At 34.6% G+C, this 22968-nt stretch overlaps 1 protein-coding gene and 1 non-coding gene across 4 annotated transcripts; one reads left to right on the top strand and one right to left on the bottom strand.

Moving 5' to 3' along the window:
* Positions 1-1649: 1649 nt before the first annotated feature.
* LOC121228342 (small nucleolar RNA R71) lies at positions 1650-1756 on the bottom strand. Its single transcript, XR_005925918.1, has one exon. It is a non-coding gene; the product is annotated as a small nucleolar RNA R71 (small nucleolar RNA).
* A 17808-nt stretch (positions 1757-19564) lies between these two features.
* On the top strand, positions 19565-22968 carry LOC107948901 (transcription factor AS1). 3 transcript variants are annotated; one of them, XM_016883559.2, is made up of 2 exons: positions 19565-19903; positions 21487-22968. In XM_016883559.2, the coding sequence occupies exon 2, from the start codon at positions 21593-21595 to the stop codon at positions 22661-22663; it is 1071 nt and encodes a 356-aa protein (XP_016739048.1). In that variant the 5' UTR covers positions 19565-19903; positions 21487-21592; the 3' UTR covers positions 22664-22968. The 3 variants fall into 3 exon arrangements, with proteins under 3 accessions (XP_016739048.1, XP_016739049.1, XP_040967305.1); XM_016883560.2 differs by having other exon boundaries at positions 19588-19903; positions 21543-22968; XM_041111371.1 differs by having other exon boundaries at positions 19588-19903; positions 20079-22968.

Here is a 22968-nt window from a genome sequence, read left to right as displayed (position 1 = left end):
AGTAGGAGGCAGGAATTACTCAAGGGAAGTCGATTGATCCATCTCAAAAGCCGAATTCATCGTCAAGACTGAAGATCTCCCTTCAATTTCCTTTAGGAGTTTTGGGTTTTCTTTATGTTTTGTTATCTTTATTCTTTTGATACATTTTCTTTCATAATTATGAACTAAACCCCCTAAATACCTAAGGGGAATGAAACCTAAGACGGATCTTGTTATTATTATCTGAATTGTATGATAAATATTTGACTTGTTCTTAATTATGTGTTCTTAATTCTTGTTTTAATATTCCAGGATATTGATTCAAGTTAATGCGCTTATTCAGAGGAGCAAAAGTCCCTGTCTAAGAGTAAATTTGTCGTAATTAAGCGGAGTTGATTGCACGCCTAGAGATAGGGTGACAAGATTTTGCTGGATTAGGGTGAAACCTAATAAGGGAATCCATAGATCGAGTTAATGCAACATTAGGGTGTTAATTAGAAAGAGATTTCAATTAATCAACCTAGAGTTAGATGTTATTAGTCTCGAGAGAGATAATAATATAACTTAGGGATTTCTACGGATCAGGTCAAATGAATAAATCATCTGATTCAGAGTCAAATAACAAGTGAAGTCTAGGTGGATTTTTCCTTGGGTATTGTCTTAATCAATCAAGTTTTCCCAAAAGCTTTTCCCAATTTTCTCTCTGTGCACCCTTAATTTAGTCAATTAGTTTAGATAAACAAAATCCCTTAATTTTTAGGCTAGATAATAAAAAGAAAGTAATTACTAGTACTCTTGGTTCCTTTGGGTTCGACAATCCGGTCTTGCTAAAGCTATACTACTGTTCGATAGGTACACTTGTCTTCATCATGATAATAGTTAGTTTCAAGAACGATTAATTATAGATTTTTTAAAACCTGTTGTGAATATCACGTATCAAGTTTTTGGCGCCGTTGCCGGGGAAACTAAGATATTAGGAACACTCAATTTTTATTACTTTAGTCGTTTTACTTTATTTGCAATTTAAATTTTTATTTTCTTTTCTAATTTTCTTTTTTATTTGCTTTTGACAGGTTTTTCTAGTTTATGACCAGAAGAAACCCATCAGGACCATTACTTTTTGATACTGAGATCGATCGCACAGCTCACAAAAACCCAAAAAAAAATAAGGCGAAGCTTAAGATACACAGAGGAAGAGCAAGAGGATGATATTCAAACCACAACCGAGGAGATGGCTAAAAATCCAAAAAAATTCTCTACCTCTTGCGATTGCTGTTGATCTAGTAAATTAGAATCATGCTCCACGTACTATGTATGATTATGCTAAACCAAAATTAACAGGAACTGAATCAAGTATAGTTAGGGTTGCTATTGCTGCAATTAATTTTGAACTAAAACCTAACACGATTCAAATGATATAGCAATTTGTTCAGTTTGATGGTTTGCAAGATGAGGATCCAAACAATCACTTGGCGAATTTTCTGGAGTTTTACGACATATTTAAAATTAATGGCGTTTCTGACGACGCCATACGCCTTCGGTTATTTCCCTTTTCATTAAGGAATAAGGCTAAACAGTGGTTGAACTCGTTACCACGAGGGTCAATCACTACTTGGGAACAAATGACTGAAAAGTTTTTACTAAAATATTTTCCGTCGACTAAAATGGCTAAATTAAGGAATGATATCTCTTCTTTTGTGCAGATGGATCTAGAAACACTCTACGATGCATGGGAGAGATACAAGGATCTGTTGAGAAGGTGCCCTCACCATAGGTTACCACTCTGGCTACAGGTTCAAACTTTTCACAATGGCCTGAATCCTTCAACTAGATAGATGGTTGAAGCAGCCGTTGGTGGGACTATCAATAATAAGACACCTGAGGATACTTATGAATTTATAGAAGAGATGTCACTGAATAATTATCAGTGGCAAGTCATAAGGACAAAGCCAACGAAAGCAGCCGGCGTTTTTAACATCGATTCGGTCACCATGCTCTCAAATTAGGTAGAACTTTTGAATAGAAAATTTGACGATTTTCTTGGTTCTTCACAGGTTCACCCAGTAATGCAATGCAATGCAAGTGGAGGAGGGACAAGCAATTTAGAATACCCACCTTATGGCCACATCATGGAAAATGAGCAATTAAATTATATGGGTAATAATTCTCGACCTAAAAATAATCCTTATAGTAACACTTACAATGTAGGATGGAGAAACCACCCAAATTTCTCATGGGGAGGCCAAGGGAATCAGAGACCACCACCACCTTCAGGCTTCCAACAACCACCTTACCAACAAGAAAAGAAGCCGAACCTTGAGAAGATGCTAACAAAGTTTATCTCAGTGTCCGAAACTCCCTTCTAAAATATTGGAACAGCACTTAAGAATCAACAGGCATCGATCTAAGGGCTCGAAACTCAGATAGGCTAACTCGCCAAATTGATTTCTGAACGACCACAAGGTAGCCTGCCGAGTAACACTGAATCTAACCCAAGGGAACAACTCAACGTAATTACCATTTAAGACGAGGAAGGGTTAGTTAAACCTAAACCAGAACCGAGGCAAGGAATTGTGGCAAGTAAAGGTAAAGGCGTGGTAGACCACAGTGAGCAGAAATCGATAAGTAAAGAGTACAAATCACGAGTGTCATACCCCAATGTGACAAGGAAAGACCGCATAGATGAACAATTTTTCAAATTCTTAAAGGAGTTTTTAACAAATAAACGGAAGTTGGATGAGGCATCGCATGTAGAGTTAAATGCAGTTAGCTCAGCCATTCTATAGAATAATCTGGCCAACAAATTGAAAGATCCAGAGAGTTTTACGATTCCTTATTTAATTGGTAGCTTAAATGTTAAAAATGCTTTGGCTGATTTAGGGGCTAGTATTAATGTCATGCCCTACAAAATGTTTAAACAACTAGGTTTTGGGAAACCCAAACAAACTAGGATGAGTATTCAGTTAGCCGATAAAACTATCAGATTTCCTAGAGGTATCGTTGAAGATGTACTTGTAAAAATTGATGAATTTATCTTCCCAATCAATTTTGTTGTTCTAGACATATAAGAGGGTAGTGACGCACCTCTAATTTTAGGAAGGCCCTTTTTAGCAACTGCTAGAACCATTATTGATGTTGGTACAGGTGAACTCACACTTCGTGTGGGTGATGACTCAGTTACTCTTCAAGCTCGTAATCCTATTAATACTGACCATGTGGTGCAACCTTCTTTACAGGAAACACGTTCGAAGAGCATACATGAGCCTTGTTCAAGTAACAACTAAGAACCCATCTATGAATAATGAAGGCTGCAAATTGAGGAACTAGATGAATGGTGAACACATAAACCAAGGACACACGATAAAACAAAACCACACCATGACGAGCTCAATATTTCACCAAATCAACTTAAGGTTGAAGACAAAGTACTACCAGATGCTGCAGACCCTCGTATTGCCACTCCTAAAGCTAACAGAGCAATCCCTCTTACGGTATTCAGCATTTTTTCATACGGTATAGTTGAGGTAATTCATCCCAAATTTGACACTTTTAAGGTAAATAGTACCCACCTAAAACCTTATTTTGATGAAATTGATAGCAGGAACGAGGAGTGTAAACTCCTCGCACCACCATGACCACGCAAAAGGGAGATAAGTCAAGCTTAGACTCTAAGTAAGCGCTTATCGGGAGGCAACTCGAGCACTAACAGTATTGATTTCTTTAAAATTTTAATTTTTAACACCTAATCACTACCTAAGTCCTTGAAACATAGTTTTTCTAATCCACAAGGGCGTGCCTTAGGTCGTGCTCCCACCACAGGCGGAGACACGGTCGTATGATACGGTCGTGTGAAAACAGGGCAAAATTTTTTCCCCAACACGAGATGCGATAAGTTGCCACGGCCGTGCGATGTGGTCGTGGGCGAGTCTGTCAAAACAACACGGGCATATGACACACCCATGTCTAGAAACCATGGTTGAAACTAAGAATTTAACACGGGCGTGTCCCACCACCCGTACTTAAGACTGATAAAACAATACGGGCGTGCGCCTATAGAAGCAAACGAAATAGGACACGGCCATGTGCACCAACACGCCAAAAGGACACGGGCGTGGGATGAATTTCAGACGTGCCCAAATTTGAAAATAACAATAAACACAGGCTAAAATAAGGGCACACCCCAAAATCTATATAAACCCCTCACTATTCATCATCTCCTTCCCCAAAATCCCTAACCTTAGCCACCGCAACTCTTGCCTACGCCTTCCTGCCACGCCTATGCGCCAACCACAACATCACCATCGATGACCCAAGCTCCTCTCTCTACCAAGCTCTCGTGTTTGTTCGTTCTTTTCTATCTATTTCGTTTACTAATTTGATTTTTCTTGTTTTATTTGACTATTTTCATAGTTCTAATGATAGTTCTTTGCCATTTTTTATGATACATTCATTCAATATCATTCCCATATGCATTCATCCACTAGTTATTTCCTTTAGCATCATTCTCGTCTTTGTATTCATAATAATAATTTGATATATCTATTAAGATTTGGATTGTTTTTCAGTAGATTTTTCATTTAGTCAGAAAACCCCTATGAAATAGTGTTATTTAGTTTTAACATTCTTGCATGCCTTTCCATTCATAGGGATTATTCTTATAACTTCATGTTTTCATTACAGATATCATCTCAAAACCACGGGGTAAGAAAATCGTTGTCCCTACCTTAAAGAAGAGGGAAGGAGCAGCGTCATCCTCGGGTCCTACAACGAAGATCAGGCACCCATTTATTGAGTTTCCCTTAGGACCCCAGGAAAAACTCTTTCAAATACTTCGAGCCTGACCCCTAGGTGTGAGCCGCTGTATTGACTAGATCACACTTGAACAAGTCCAGCTGGCTGACCCGGTCAGAGCCCTTCTGTCGACTGATCCATGAGAGCTCTTCTTTGGGATCATCAAGCCGACATACCTCGAGCTCACACTGGAACTCTATTTGACCTTTCACTTCCAAACCGTTATGATAGAGTTTGAAGATCCAGGAATGGTCCAGTTCCGCCTCGGTGGTTTGGTTCGCCAGTTAAGCGTACCTGAGTTCGAAATTGCACTAGGGCTGTATACGGAGGAGTTCATGGATGACAACGAACTCGACACCCTCCATTGCCATATCCACTATTCTCCTTCGAAGTGTTGGAGAGCTTTAGTCCCTGACTCGGCCACCTATGACCCTAGCTGCTCCAAGGCATCGGCTCTCGCCCCGTCCCTGAGATACCTGCACGCTATCCTTGCTCACACCCTGATAGGACGATGAGAGAGCACTGGCGTTGTTAACACTCACAACGCCTATTTCTTGTGGAGCATAGTGAACGGGCACATCTTCGACCTTGCCTATTTCATTTCCCTCGCCATTCGCCATCAGATGGAGCAGCATAGGAAAGGAGTCATCTCCATTGGCCCCTATGTGACTAGATTGGCACTGTACTTCGGGCTCCTCAACACAGCAGAACAATCATCCTCCCTCACCCTCATCAGCCAGATGGCCCCACAGGGCATCTCCAGTATGCTACATATGAGGATGCTCAAGAAACGACGTGGAACCTACCTTCCTCAATACCGCCTCGTCCAGTCCGTCGAGGAGGGAGACCCATAGGACATTACTGATGATGTCCTTCCATAGCACAAAGACCCACCGTCTCAGCCACCACCCATCCATCGTCCAGTTCATGTGGCGGCTTCATACTTTGACATCTCTGAGTACCTTACTCGATTTGAACAACAGTGTTTTCAGTGCTTTGATCATATTGATGCTACTCTTCATCAGATTTGTCAGCACCTTCACATCTCATCACCACCACCACCTCGCGAACCATCTAGTGATGACGATGTTTAAAGACTTTTTTATTTTTTATTTTTATTTTCACTTTTATCTTTATTTATCTTCTTTAAGTACTTTTTTATTTAATTTTCATTTAATACTATTTCATTTTTAGGTTTTATAATTTTTATTGAATAATTTATAGTTTCGGCTATTTCATTAGGAGTAATTATGTTTCTCTATATTTCCTAAAGAGTTCTTGATGTTATCACAGTTATAAAGAGCTCCAAAGCTCATCATCACTTAGGAACTTGAAACTCCACTGGAAAAGGTTCTCCACGACTGTCATGTCCTGCCCGACCACTATGATAACCTCTTCGCTGGATACTGTGGTTATAGAACCCAACCTCTACCACCACCGGAGTATCCTCCTTCAATCTTATCATTACCTTAGTCGATTGATCTCCATACCTCCAATTCAAAGATTCCATTCAACATTCAGGAAGTTTCACTCTTTTCCCTATCTTATGATTATATATCTATATAATACAATACATTTAACTTTGTATATTGAAGGCAATGTACATCTTACGTGTGGGGGGCCTTTTATATCATTATCAGAAAAATCCCAGAATTTTGTCTTGTTCTCAAATAATTTTCTCATATCATCATTAGAATGAATTTTGATTAATTTATGATTTTTATCAATATGTTTTGAATTAAAACATAGGCATTTATGCATTGATTGTTTAAACTTTAAGGAATTAAAGAATCAAGCATGATAAGTTGATTTTTAAGAATTAAAAAAATTTTAGGTTGTTTCCCCAAGTTTAGGTATTATCTTGAGTTAAAATTCACAGGTTTAAACATCAAAAAGCCATAATTTTTGTGAGATCTTGAGCCTTTAGAGCATCTATTATTTCTTTCATGCTTTGAGTGCGTCAATATTGAATTGTCATTCTAGAACTTGCTTGATTATGCATGTTAAGACCACACCATTTGATTTGATATGTCGAGATGGTAAAGGCACTTAGGTTTAACTCACTCACTCTATAAAAGCCTACCTTCACAATTAACCCTTAGTGAACCCCCTTGAGCCTAACAACCCATTCATTGATTTACCCTCAACATTAACCCTTAACCCATTATTGTTGAAATCCCCTAAATTAACTTGATCCCTATTTTTGTCGAGATTTGATTTAAATAAATTGCTTAGCTATGTTTTATTTTTGATAGATAGCCTATGTTATTTGACTTGTTTCTTAAAAAAATACAATACATACATATATATTAGTAGTAATTCGTTGTTTTTTGAGCTTAAGTGTTAATTCCATATTCTGAGAAGAAGCTCACTTGTATTCAATTAATGATTAGTTATTTTTCTAGTTAGGTAATTTTTTAATTCAATCTTGATTCTAACCTTTTTTTCAGCTTGTGACCACACCCCCTAACCAAAGCCACGTTACAACCCTTTAAAGACCTTTTGATTGACGTATCATCTCAATATATAGTGGCGGAGATTTGATTTTCATGCAAGCCTATGGTAATAACTTTTCATATTGACTAATGAGTGCTTCATTTATTGTCTTTAAACACCTCGAGTGATTTGAGTGAATCTTTAGTGAGAATGTTAAACTTTATGATATTTTGAATCAAAGGTAATCACTTAAATAAGGGGAGACACCTATGTTTCCGTGATAAAATACTCAACTTAGAATGTTTGAAACTTTGATGTTCTTCTAGTTGAATTCTCAATGTATGATTACTTATGGTTTATTTTGAGATATTATCGATAGGGTTTATAAGTTGAGAAGAATTTATTTTGATTGTGAGTTGAGGATTTTGCTTGAGGACAAGCAAACGCTTAAGTGTGGGGTATTTGATAAATCGTAATTTATACATATTTTTATCCCATGCTTAGCACATTTATGGATGATTTCTCCTTAGATTTGGTGAATTCGATGCTCCTAATCCTTTAATTTCATGCTTTATACTTAGGTGAGCATAGCAGAGTAAAAAGAGTGAGAAATGGCCCAAAAACGGAGAAAACGGGCAAACATGGAAATCAACACGGCCTGGGCTTCCTCACACGGGTAGGGCACACGGCCGTTTCCATTTGGCAGAATCGAAGCACGACTCACACGGGTAGACCACACACCCGTGCCTATTTAACAGCCTTTACCACGGTCTGAAGCAATCGCACACGGGCGTGTCCCACGGACGTGTCCCTGTCGAGCCCAAGTATAGTCCTATTCATAAAAGGCCACTTTTGAGGGCTCTTAGGCATTCTAAAGCCTATTTAAACACCTGATGAGGCATTTAGAGGAGACACACGGAGTAGGAGGTAGGAATTACTCAAGGAAAGTCGATTGATCCATCTCAGAAGCCAGATTCATCGTCAAGACTGAAGATCTCCCTTCAATTTTCTTTAGGAGTTTTGGGTTTTCTTTATGTTTTGTTATCTTTATTCTTTTGATATGTTTTTTCTCATAATTATGAACTAAACCCCCTAAATACCTAAGAGGAATGAAACCTAAGACGGATCTTGTTATTATTATCTGAATTGTATGATAAATATTTGACTTGTTCTTAATTATGTGTTCTTAATTCTTGTTTTAATATTCCAGGATATTGATTCAAGTTAATGCGCTTATTCAGAGGAGTAAAAGTCTCTGTCTAAAAGTAAATTTGTCATAATTAAGCGGAGTTGATTGCACGCCTAGAGATAGGGTGACAAGATTTTGCCGGATTAGGGTGAAACCTAATAAGGGAATCCATAGATCGAGTTAATGCAACACTAGGGTGTTAATTAGAAAGAGATTTCAATTAATCAACCTAGGGTTAGATGTTATTAGTCTCGAGAGAGATAATAATATAACTTAGGGATTTCTACAGATCAGGTCAAATGAATAAATCGTCTGATTCAGAGTCAAATAACAAGTGAAGTCTAGGTGGATTTTTCCTTGGGTATTGTCTTAATCAATCGAGTTTTCCCAAAAGCATTTCCTAATTTTCTCTCTGTGCACCCTTAGTTTAGTTAATTAGTTTAGATAAACAAAATCCCTTAATTTTTAGGCTAGATAATAAAAAGAAAGTAATAACTAGTACTCTTGGTTCCTTTGGGTTCGACAATCCGGTCTTGCTAAAGCTATACTACTATTCGATAGGTACACTTGCCTTCATTGTGATAATAGTTAGTTTCAAGAATGATTAATTATAGATTTTTAAAACCTGTCACGAATATCACGTATCAGATACTAATGTTAATGCTTTGATTGACCTTGGGTCAACTCACTCATATATATGCACAGCTGTCATGTCGGATAAAAAAATACCTTATGAGTCAACTGAATTTGTGATCAAAGTAACGAATCTTGTAGGTCAGTATGTGTTAGTTGATAAAGTTTGTAGAAACTGTCTCTTGATGATTTAAGATTGCAACTTTCCATTTGATCTGATCCTATTACCATTTGATGAGTTTGATGTGATTCTCGGAATGGATTGGTTGACTTTACATGATGCTGTTGTAAATTTTAGACGAAAGTAAATTCTACTGAAATGTTAAGATAGTGAGATAGTTAGAGTTGAATCAAATAGTATAATAGTTCATCTAATATCATTTCAACTAGGTCAGTTCAGAAATATGCCAGGGAAGGTTGTGAAGCGTATTTACCTTATATATTTGATTCATGGGCTTCAAAAGTGAAATTAGAATTAGTTTGGATTGTTTGTGAGTTCTTAGATGTATTTCCATAAGAGTTACCAGGGTTACCGCCAGTCAAAGAGGTTGAAATTGCTGTAAGTTAGTATCGAGAATTTCTCCGATATTGATAGCTCCGTATAGAATAGCACCTACAGAATTAAAAGCGCAGTTACAGGAATTAACAGATAGAGTGTTTGTGCGGCCTAGTTTTTCTCTCTAGGGTGCTCCTGTACTATTTGTTAAGAAAAAGGACGGATCAATGCGATTATGTATCGACTATCGACGGCTTAATAAAGTCACAATAAAAATATATATCCTTTGCCACATATCGATGATTTGTTTGATCAACTGAAATGTGCGACAGTGTTTTCAAAGATTGAGCTCTGTTCTGGATATTATCGGTTATGGGTTAACCGGATGTGCCGAAAACTGCTTTTAGAACCATGTATGGACATTATGAATTTTTAGTTATGTCATTTGGTTTAACCAATGCACCTATTGCATTTATAGATTTGATGAATAGAATATTTCGGTCGTATTTAGACAGATTAGTAGTGGTATTCATTGATGATATTTTTATCTATTCCCAAGATGAAATCGAGCATGCACAGCATTTGAGAGTAATATTGCAGACATTGCGAGAGAAATAGTTATTTGCTAAATTTAGTAAGTGTGAGTTTTGGCTTCAAGAAGTTGGATTTTTGGGACATATTGTATCGGCAGAGGATATTAAAGTGAATCAGAGTAAAATATCAACTATTGTAGACTAGAAGCCTTTGAAAAATGTTTCAGAGATCAGAAGTTTCTTGGGTTAGCCAGATATTATCGAAGATTTGTAAAAGGGTTTTCGATGATTTCTGCTCCAATAATGAAGCTACTTCAAAAAGATATTAAGTTTGAATGGTCTAAAAAGTGTTAGCAAAATTTTGATCAGTTGAAAGTATTATTTATAGTGATGCTTCACTGAATGGTTTAGGTTGCATTTTGATGGAATAAGGCAAAGTGGTAGCTTATGCTTCCTGTCAATTGAAACCGCAGGGGAAAAATTACATGATCATGATTTAGAACTGGCAGCTATTGTGTTTGCATTAAAAATCTGGCAACTCTATTTGTATAGAGAAAAATGTCATATCTTCACGGATCACAAAGCTTGAAGTATTTGATGTCATAAAGAGAATTAAATTTGAGACAACGTAGATAGTTGGAGCTACTAAAAGACTATGATTTGATTGTCGATTATCATCTAGGAAAAGCTAATGCTGTCGCTGATGCTTTAAGTAGAAAATCCTTATTTTCTTTGTGAATGTTGAATACTCGATTGATGTTGATTGATGATGGTTCTATTATAGTGGAATTAAAAGCTAGACCGATATTTCTACAGTAGATTTGTGAAGCCTGAAAAAGAGATTCTGAGTTGATTGCTAAACAGGAGAAGATTGAAAAGACACTTGATTCAGTATTTCATGTTAGTTTTGATGGTAGTTTATACTTTCGAAATAGAATTTGTGTTCGAAAAATTCTGATATCATACTGAATATTTTACAGAAAGCTCACAGTAATAATTATTTGATACACTCTGGTAGTAACAAAGGTACTAGTGGCCAGGTATGAAATGAATAATTTCAGAGATTGTATTGAAATGTTTGATTTTGTCAGGAAGCCAAAGCCAAGCATCGAGTACCTTCTGGACTGCTACATCCTGTTATGGTTCCAGAGTGATGAGAATGAGTTACGATGGATTTTGTATCAGGGTTACCTTTATCTCTATAGAAGAAAGATGCTAAATGGGTTATTGTTGATTGTTTGACTAAATCCGCACATTTAATTCCAGTACGTACAGATTATTCACTTGAGAAGTTGGCAGAGTTATACGTTTCTAAGATTGTTAGACTACATAGTGTGCCAGTGTCTATTATTTCTGACAGAGATCCACGATTTACTTCTTGATTTTAGAGTAAATTACATGAAGCTTTGGGTACTCGACTACATTTAAGTACAGCGTTCCATCCACAGACCAATGGTTAGTCTGAACGAGTGATTCAGGTACTTGAGGATATGCTTCGTTATTGTATTTTAGAGTTTGAGGGTAGCTGGGAGAAATTTCTTCCATTGATTAAGTTTTTCTATAATAATAGTTATCAGGTAAGTATTAAAACGGTGCCATATGAAGCTCTGGATAGTAGAAAATGTAGAACTCCATTATACTGGACTGAATTGAATGAGAAAAAGCTATTCGGTGTTACTTTGATTTGAGAAACCGAAGAAAAAGTCAAAGTAATTCGTGATTGTTTGAAAGTTGCTTCTGATCATCAAAAATCATATGCGAATTTAAAAAGAAAAGACATTGAATTTCAAGTTGGCGACAGAGTGTTCTTAAAAGTATCGCCTTGGATAAAAGTTCTCCGTTTTGGCCAAAAAGGAAAGCTTAGTCCACGATTCATCGAGTCGTATGAAATCATGGAGAGAATTGGGCTAGTAGCTTATCGTTTAGTTTTATCATCTGAGTTGAAGAAAATACATGATGTATTTCATATGTCAATGTTACGGAGTTATCGATCTAACCCTTCACATGTAATTTGCCTATTGATGTTGAAATCCAGCCAGATATGTCATACAGGGAAGAACCAATCAGAATTATAGCTTGGGAAGTTAAAGAATTAAGGAATAAACATATAGCTTTTGTCAAAGTTCTCTGGAAACGCCATGGAGTTGAGGAAGCTACCTAAGAACCGAAAGAAGATATGAAAGTGCAATACCCGAACCTATTTTCTCGTAAGATTTTTGGGGACGAAAATTTCTTTAGGTGAAAATTTGTAACGACCCATTTTTAGCGATGTCAAAATAATGGTTTCAGGACCACAACTCCAATAAGTGAGTTAATATTTTATTATTAATTCAATGTTTATATGGTTAAATTAAGGTAGTATTAAATTTTCGTTAAGAAATTTTGAAGTTTAAATGGTTAATTAGGTAAAAAGGACTAAATTGTAAAAGTTGAAAAAGTAGGTTTTTATTAGTAAAAATGGTTAAATGGCTATGGAAAGGTAAATTAATGGACTTAATTTGCAATTATACGATGTTATAGGTTAATGGATGTGCATGGATAGGTTTTATTGTAATTATGTGTTTTAAAAAGGGTAAAATAGTAAAATAATAATTAAAACTAAATTAAAAAAATGGTGGTCATTTTCTTCATTTGATCATCCAAAACCCATTAACCATTAGAAAAGGGGGAGAAGCTTTCGTTCATGGTATTTTACCTTGCATGGTATGTATTCAAGTCCCGTTTTTATTAATTTTTTTTTATTTTTGAGTTGGTATTAACTTAATCTAGCTAGCCCGGGGGTTAATTTGTAAAACTGTTAAAGGTTGAAGGACTTTCCATGGTTGAGTTTGAATTTTTTTTATGTTAGTTGATAGATTATCAATATTAGTTGTTAAATAAACTTGTTTTGTTAAGTGATTTTTGATGAATTTTGAGGTTAGGGGTTAAATTGTTAAAAGTATAAATCCATGGGTTTTAATGTGAAATGTTGGTAATTATGGGTTGTTCCAAGGTCCTTTGTAGAATTTGTTAACATGGATTTAGGTTAAAATGGTTAAAATTTAAGTTATGAGCTTAAGGACTAAATTGTGAAAAGTTAAAATATGAGGGGTATATTCATAATTTTATGATCATGTGAATTATGGATTGAATTGAATGCTTGAATTTAATTGATGTACTTAATTGAATGTAATTATCTATTTAGATCAAGATAAATCACAATCGGATTTAAACAGAGGAAAGGCGAAAGCTTTAGATTAGTCTCCCATTCTACTTCTACGACTATAATTATTGAGGTAAGTTCGTATGGATTATAATCGTATTTATGATAGTTAAATTGATTATTTACTATATCATATTTGTTACAAATGGACTTAAATAACATGTATCAATACTTTGAGTAATTGACGAATAAATAGTCTCGTTTGAATCCTAAAAATTCTTAGGATACGAATGACATGTCATTAGGGATTTCATGTTTCAGGTGCTGGTCTTGAATGTCCTACCATGGCTGAGGTCCTACATTTGTTACAAATTTCCACAGCTTGTCTGAGTAGCATCGTGTAGCTAACATTCTGACCTACAGCTCGTGTGAGTGGGCCAATTTCACAGCTTTTGTGAGCATTATTGAAAAGGAAAGGTTACAGTTATATAGAAAGGCACACTATGTATGAGTATTCCAAAGTATCCAATGTAATTCTAGATGGTTCAATGGGTAAGCAAAGGTTAATGGCAAGTTATGTATACATTTAGATATTGATTCATGATCTTATGAAAAGGTTAATGTGATAAGTGATGTGTACATGAAAATGTACTTATGGTATGGTTGATTATATATGTATCATTTATGAACTTACTAACTTGTGTGTTTGATGATGCTTATATAGTATTTTACTAAGCATATGGTCTTGGTAATGATGCTATGTTTATTATATAACTTGTGCTTAAGAAATGGTAAGTTATGTTTGAGTTTATACGAACTTACTAAGCATTAGTTACTTACGTAGTTATTTCTTTTATTTTGTAGATTACCAGAAGCTCGATTGGTTGAAAGCTTGTCGAAGATTTATCACACTATCCAACAAACCTTTCAATAGTTTCTATGTTATTTTGGCCAAGGTTATAAATGGCATGTATAGGATATTTTATAATGATAATTCTTGAATGTGATAATGGTTAATTTGGTATGTATATGCTTTTGAAGTTTATGTTTTGTTTGATGGACTTTAATGCCTTGACAAGTTAGGTTATTTTGGCCACTTTTAGATACTTGTAATGAATGATCCTTTTTCGTATGTTGGGATGATATGTAAATGGCTATATGTGATGTTATTTGGTAGTTAAAGGAATTAGGTTTTGTGCTTGGAATATGGCTATATAAATTTGTTTAGGTTAATGATGTTTTTAGTATAATTGCGGTGCATTTGAATGGAATATTGGTTAGATGAAATAGGATGTTTGAAATGGTATGTTTATAAGTGGTTGAAAAGTGTTTAGGTCTTTTGAATGCATGCACAAATGGAATGGTTGATTAGGTGTGTTTTGGCCTTGAAATGGCTTGTTTTTAGGGACAAATTATAGAGCATGCGGCCTAGGACAAAGGTTGTCACACAGCCGTGTGTCACTTGTTAAGTTTAATGTATCAAGTCAATGTGTTACACGGCCTAGCACTCGACCTGCGACACGGCCGTATGTCACAAGTCAAAGAGTTACATAGCCTGCGACACGACTTGACCTTACACAATGAGTTACATAGTTTGAGACACGGGCTAGGACACGACCGTGTGTCTCTTTGTTCGATTGTTACATGGATTGGGCTATGTCATACGGCCGTGTGACCCCTGTTCTCAAATTTTTTAACTTTTTCTCAAATTTTCTAATTTGTTTTAAATTAGTCCCGAATTGTTTCTAAACTGATTTTAGGGCTTCGAAAGCCAGATTTAAGGCCTAAATGTATATGTATGTTAGGGTTGTAATGAGTTTCAAGTAATTATTGTTAAATGACATTATTAATATGTTTTGATATTAAAGTGATCGGATTTATATGGTAATGCTCTGTAACCCTAATTCGGCGATAAAGACGGGTTAAGGGTGTTATATGTTATATTTATGAATTTTCCACATAGGTTTCCTCTATATATAGGACACTCGAATCACCCACATGAAATCCTAGCTATACTTAATATATTTACATCTGTAAATGTTGGCACATGATTTCGAGACCTTGAAGTCCTCGACCCATTGATGTTGTAGTCCTTGATTCTTTATTAAAAAAAAATCTTTCAATGAAAAAGTTGGTTGAGTGCATGCTCACCATTATCGTAAAATGAAAGGTAATTCAAATCGAACACTTTATAGCCATATTTGGGAAATTCGTGCTCATGAATGTTGAAATGGAACATTTGGTAACAACTTGATGGCTTGTATGTATGATTACTACAACTCGTTTGGACATAAATTGGTTTATCTATCGATCGAGATAATTAGCACCAACGAGTTCAACATCTACTTCTTCCTGAGCTTAGGCTTTGGCTTCAATGAAGTCACCAACGTCATCATCATGATGTTTTGAGAATGCATTGAATGGGGTAGGTTGGGGTTTTCTCGGACTATATTTATCAAATATTTGTTCATATTATAACTTGTAGGCATATTCAAATAATACGTTTGACCACTGGAAGTTGTTTGAACAGTGACATGCCAGTATCCTATAATGCAACTCATGAATATCCAACATCATAGGCTCTTAAGTATAGTACTTGAGATAGGTACTAAGTTTATTCAGCATTGAAAGATTCTTTTTCATCATAAATCCCTAAATATAGTAATCGAGAAAGAGATCTGAACTATCCAGCATTGATGGAAACTTCGAACAATATATAGGCACTAGGATAGCCAATGCGCTTTATAATTCAAAATCTCGTACCTAACATCAAAAATATCTTCATCCTCCACTAACAAATCCACTACAACATCTATGCTTTCTTATTGCCCAAACACTATCATCTCAAAATCTTTATTATCGTTGAAGTCAACTATAATGTATTTAAACCCTTTTCTGCTAGACCATAGAAATATATACTTTATACTAGATATCCACTTAGTACTTCTAGCTTGCATTTTCCTTAGGAACATTCTTTTCATGTTCTCAAAGGAAGCATCACTGATACGGGATAGCAGACCACAATTGTATTCAAGTTGTTCAACTAAAAAAAATCAAATCTAACCTGAAAGAAAAAAAAACAAATTTAGAAACAAAGAAAACAAAAACAACTAAAAGAAGAAATTTAGAAATAAAAAATAAAAATTCAAATCATAGATAAATAAAGAAAACAAAAATTAAAAGGTGGAAGATGGATCAAATAAACTGATGGATATGGATAGAAGATAGTTGTCCAACTAAACATTCTAAGATATAAACCTCAACAAATTTAATTAATGACTCTAATTAACCCTCCAAGAAATAATCCTTCGAATAAAATTGAGTCAATCTTATTTTTTCCCCCTTTAACGAACAATAAAGAGGCCTTTATATAGGCTAACTAATTACATCCAAATAAAACTCTCAATTATAATGAACTTCAATTAATCTAAATAAGTAGTGTTAGTATAACTAAATATTCTTGTTAACTAAGAAATATAAAACTCCTAAACAACTTTAAATACCTTAAATATCCTAAAACTCGGAATAAATAAATAAATAATAAAATAATAAAACCTAATAGATACAATAGCGGGCTCATATATAATAAAAATTTGGCCTTAAACTCAAACTCAATATGATTTAAACTCGAATTAGAGCCCGAAACTCACAATTTCCTGTAATAATCTCATCCAAAAATTCTGGTCGTGCAGTCGTCACTAAAACTGTCATAACTTAAGTTCCCAAACTCAAAATCGAGTTATTCAAAATGCATTTTGAAGCTAAGAGATGGTTCCACAAACACTATGCAAACATCTCAACTCATAAATGTCTGGATCTCATCCAAAAAATCATTGCAAGTTGACTAATCTTTTAAGTTTAAAAATTTATAGCTTGGTTAATAAATTTCACTCTATCCGTTTATGTATCAATCACTCTAAATAGTCATGTTAAAAGTCATATCTGATTAGAATAAGACTTCATCATTAGATGAAATCAAATTTCCCTTTAAATGGATTTATTTCTAAAATCAATATGCCATCTTTGCAAATAAAGACTAATAAATATTAACTTTCGAAAATAATTCTAACCGTTTATGTATCAATCACTCTAAATAGTCATGTTAAAAGTCATATCTGATTAGAATAAGACTTCATCATTAGATGAAATCAAATTTCCCTTTAAATGGATTTATTTCTAAAATCAATATGCCATCTTTGCAAATAAAGACTAATAAATATTAACTTTCGAAAATAATTCTAATAGCAAAGAATCCAATAAAATTAACTTCTTTATACCATTTATAAAATATATTCAATAAATATAACAACAATAATAACGTAACAATTCTAATGGTTTCTATAATTTTTAATAGCAAATAATCCAACAAAATTCACTATAATTGCAACCATATACTATAACATAATTTTCTTATATCATAAGGTGAACATATTTAATAATTTGTAAGAACAAAATATTCACTCCAAAAACAGTTAAATAATATAATATTGGTTAAAAAACTAATGATAACTAATTCATGAAAAGAAAAAGGCGCTTAAAATAATTAACTAAGTTGTAGAAATTTTGCAAGTAGTTGGAATGATTTTTTTTTTATAAGGTGTCTAGTTCTTAATCCATCAAGTCAAATAACTATTCATAACAGTAAAATACAATAAAGTAGTCGTCTCGACATCGACACCCATATCAAATCAATTACTTATTTGTAACAACAAAATATAAGATTCTTAAGGAAAATATTGAAAAATACGCCCATGCTCCTACTAATGTTTTTTCATAGTTATGAAATAATTAGACAATAAATTTTAATTGTAGCATTCAACAGTAGGGGTGTTCATTCGGTTAACCGACCGGTTAACCGACTCGAAATTACTATAACTGAATTAATCGACCTTCCAAAAATTTTAACCGTTAACCGAACCGATTTTTTTTAAAAAAAATTTAACCGAACTGAAATTTTTTCGGTTAATAAAGTCGGTTAACCGAATTAACCGAAAATTATGTATTTTTTATTTTTGGTTAAAAATTACCCGAATTACCCGAATTACCCGAATTACCCGAATTAACCGAATTAACCGAATTAACCGAATTACCGAAAAATACCCGAATTTTTTTATTTTTTATTTTTAAAATTTAAAAAATTTATAAATTATTAAAGTAAATTGGATTTTAGACTTTAGTAAATTGGGTTGTCTTTTAGTTTTAGTTTTATTGGATTGGGTAATTGGGTAAACTTTAGTTTTAGTTTTATTGGGTTGGGTAATTGAGTTTGGGTTGGGTTGGATAATTTTATTTATTAATTTTTTCGGTTTCGGTTAACCGACCGGTTTCGAACCGAATTAACCGTTAACCGAAAAATCATAAAAAAATTAACCGACCCCCGACCGAAAAAATTCGGTTAACCGGCCGAATTCGGTTAATCGGTCAGTTAACCGAATTTTTTCGGTTTTACCCGAATTATGCACACCCCTATTCAACAGGGGCGTAGCCGGGGCTAACATCGCCCCGGCCCTCCTTAAAATAAAAAATTTTATTTTAGATTCTTGAAATTTTTTAAAAATTTTAAATTAATAAAAGTAAAATTATACTTTAACCTCCTTAAAATTATAAAAATTCAATTTAATCTTTTACAAATCATAAAAATATAAACTATAAAAAACTAAAATTTCATTCAACACCTTTAAAAAAAACTTACACCCATCAATATACTCATAAAAAAATATTTTGAATAATAATTTTTAAAAAAAGTGTAATTAGATAATAAATTAAATTTTTGAGATATCAAAATAAATAAAAAATAAAAAACAAGCAAAGTAATTTGTTGAGTAAACTACAAAAAATAGTCATTAAATTTTAGTTATTTTTTTATAACTAAATCATTCGTCCATCAATTGTCGTTACAGTATTAACGAAAGAATGATATGATACATTAACTAATTTAATCTTGGACTATTGTTAAAATATCTTATTTAATCTTTTTTACAATTTTTTAATAATATTTTTAAAAAATTATAAAAATATCATAAAGTTCTTAAAATTCATAAAATTAATTAATTATTTTTAAATTATAAAAATATTTTTAAATTTATAATTATGTAAAAGTTAAAAAATCATAAAATCCTTAAAAAAATTAACCTGTTAATTTAAATTTCAAAAATTATAAAAACGTCAAAAATTCTTCGAAAAGAATTCTGAATTTTTGTTATTTTAAATTTTGAAATTTATTTTTTTAACTATAATTAGATAAAAAAATAAAATTTCATAAAATTCTAAAAAAACAAACAAGAAAAGCAATTTTTTTAGGTATTGAATTAAATAAAGAGGAAATTATAATAGAGTTAAAAGTAATAAATAAATATAAAAATAAAGAGAAAAAGGGACGTAACGTATCACTGACATCTGAGAGGTGCTTCTGAGCGGAGCAGAAGGTCGAGTCTACATCATACTCGTCTCCTTGTGCCGCGAAACGCGGACTATAGTCCCCCCCTCCCCCTTCTTTCTTTTCTTTTTTTTTTCTCATTTTATTATCTTTCTCCCCCCATCCATCCCCCTTTGCTTGAGAGAGTTTGTGTGTTTTGGTTGTTTGGACTGTCGGCTTTGATTTTATGTTCTCCTTAATCCTTTGCTGTTCTTGTCGGAGATTGTAAGCTTGAAGATGCAACCAACACAAAGTTTAAATTTGGGCACTTGAACTCAAAGAAAATATGGTGAGCTCTTTTATCCTGTTTTTTCCATTAGTTTTTAAGTATTTATTTCACATTTTCTCTATCTGTTTAATCCTTGTTCTGGACTTCTCTTTGTGCTTCCAAGAAGCTATTTTTAAGGCTCTGTTTTGCTTCAATTTTATTAAAAATTTTATCTTTCTTTTTTTATCTTTCTTAGTTTTCGCGGCAGCCAAACGTTTACTCAGTTGAAGATTTTGGTGGCAGCTCCCACACATAATTTCTAATTATTCCCAGCAATACTTGTTTGATGATAATCTTAAACATAGTAAACTGTTTTTTCCCCAGTTCTTGAAACTGGGTTTTTCAGTAATGTCCCGGTCCTTATCCTGGGAATATTTACAGTCTAACAAATCAGCTGATGAACCCTATTATTTTGCCCTGCAGCTGTAATTTTCTGAAGATTTTGTGTCATAAATATGGGAGATGAGTTGAATAAATATATTGTGGGCTGGTACAAGTCATAACATCCCTGTTTGATTGATTATCGATATACCATCTCTACTAGACTCTTATTTGGTTTGCTTGTCTATATCTTTAACACATTTTTATGGGATGTTTTAGTAGATTAGTTTTAACTAATGACTTAAATAATTTGGTTTATAGTTGTGTAAAGATGAAAGTCTCTGTATTGCCAGCTGTTGCGGTACAATTAGGTTGTAATCCGGTGTCAGGGGCCGCTAGCAAGTTTTATATGACACAAACTTGGGCATTTTATCAATTATTGTATATATATATATATATATATTATCTTTTTCCGCATTGTTTTGCTGACTCCACTACAGATTGTTGTCACTGGCTGTATGATAGCTTTTGCTATGGCAGAATTGAGTTTTGCATTCAGTCATTGTTTAAGATCACTCCTCTTGTGATACTTGATCTTGTTTTTGGTATTGTAGTACATCTTGTCTTGTTTCTCCACCCCCCCCCCTTTCCCCTTGTCTTTCTGTGCAGTGATTGGTAGTATTATGTTACTTGTACTTTGTACTTGACTTTATAATCAATGCCTAGTTGTACCAACAATTGTCAGCATTTATCCACACATCTTATTTAACAGCATGATTGTGCATCCTCATTTTGATGATTGGCTAGCCATCTCTTTTCTTGGCCAACCCGAAAGTTTGTCAACTCTTAGTTGAAACTAGTGGAGTTTTAGGTGTTATTATATTTAGCTTTGCCTTTGTATTTTATTTTTATGCAAGGAACAAATTCTGACATTGTTATTCAATTGGTTTCCGCATGCATATTTGCTATCAGACTTCATATGTTGTAAACTGTTAACTATCTGAGTGAGGCTAATTTGGAAGGTGTTTGGAGTTCTTGATTCCCGCTTTTAGATCTGGAATTTTATTCTTCAATCACTTCTGATCTCGGTGTGTGTTGTGTGCAAGGCATGGTGTTCTCTTAACTTCCATTTTTTACACCCTTGGTGTCATGATACTTGTTTAAGGTCTAGAAAGTGCAGTGGAGGAATTGTTGTATAGCCTATGGCATTGTTATAAGTTCATCTTTGATTACTCATGTCATTCCGTCTATCTTATTTGTGAGTTTGTTGCTGTTGGATCCAGTTGTTATCAGTTGGCTATAAGCAAAGCGATGGCTAAACTTACTGATCATCTATCAGATACATTATGAGGATCACAGAGCAATGGGAAGTGGTGTTTTCCCCTGGAAATGAAGGAGAGACAGCGGTGGAGAGCTGAAGAAGACGCTTTGTTGTGTGCATACGTAAAACAATATGGTCCGAGGGAGTGGAACCTTGTGTCACACCGCATGAACACACCCCTGAACAGGGATGCAAAATCTTGCTTAGAAAGGTGGAATAACTATCTCAAACCTGGTATCAAGAAGGGATCCCTTACGGAAGAAGAGCAACGTCTTGTAATCCGTCTTCAAGCTAAACACGGCAACAAATGGAAGAAAATTGCAGCTGAAGTCCCTGGTAGAACAGCTAAAAGACTGGGCAAGTGGTGGGAGGTATTCAAGGAGAAGCAACAAAGGGAACATAAAGAGAAGCATAAGACGGTTGAGCCAGTCGAGGAGGGAAAGTACGATAGGATATTAGAAACTTTTGCCGAAAAAATAGTAAAACAGGGCCATAGCTCAGCCTTTCCCATGGCTGCTTCTAACGGGGGTTTTCTTCATACTGACCCACCTTCACCTGCACCACCAACTTTACTTCCACCTTGGCTTTCTAATTCCAGCAATGCATCCGTTGTCACACCACCTTCCCCTTCCGTGACTTTAAGCTTATCTCCCTCAACGGTGGCAGCTGCTCCCCCAATCCCATGGCTGCAACCTGAGAGGATGTCCGAAACTAGCCCTGTATTGGGAAACATGCTGCCCCATGGATCGTTTCCTCGTAGTGAGAACCTGCTAATATCTGAACTGATGGACTGCTGCAGGCAGCTAGAAGATGGGCGACGTGCTTGGGTTGCACATAGAAAGGAAGCGGCCTGGAGGTTAAGAAGGGTAGAGTTACAACTCGAATCAGAAAAGGCTTCCCGTAAAAGGAAGAAGATGGAAGAAATAGAGTCAAAGATCGAGGCTCTAAGGGAAGAGCAGAAGAGTACACTTGATAGAATTGAAGCTGAATATAGGGAACAACTGGAGGGGCTAAGAAGAGATGCGGAAGCGAAGGAGCAAAAATTAGCGGAGCAATGGGCTGCAAAGCATTTGCATCTGACCAAGTTTCTTGAACAAACGGGGTGCAGACCCAGGGTTGTGGAGCCTAATGGGCAGTGAGCAAAGATCATTTATCAAGCATCTCCTTTCAACAGACTGCATTGTTTTTGATGATATTCTCTACTATAGAAGTCTATTTATAGTTGGTTTTTCTAGGATGGGACACTCTGAATGGGAAAGGTAGCATTAGCTCTATCTTTTGTGTTCACCTCTTAAAAAGTATATTAAATTTAGATTCCAATTTCTGGATATTAAGGAGTCTGATTTGGCATGTGAAATAAGATGCCTGATTTGGTATGTGAATTTGAAGTTGTTGGTGAATTGATTTCTCCAAATCTATATAACCATAAAACTAAACTGATCAA

Source organism: Gossypium hirsutum, chromosome A04, assembly GCF_007990345.1.
Source record: "Gossypium hirsutum isolate 1008001.06 chromosome A04, Gossypium_hirsutum_v2.1, whole genome shotgun sequence".
Classification (NCBI taxonomy): domain Eukaryota; kingdom Viridiplantae; phylum Streptophyta; class Magnoliopsida; order Malvales; family Malvaceae; genus Gossypium; species Gossypium hirsutum.
Note: the sequence above shows the minus strand (reverse complement) of the source record. Positions and strands in the feature narration are given on the sequence as shown.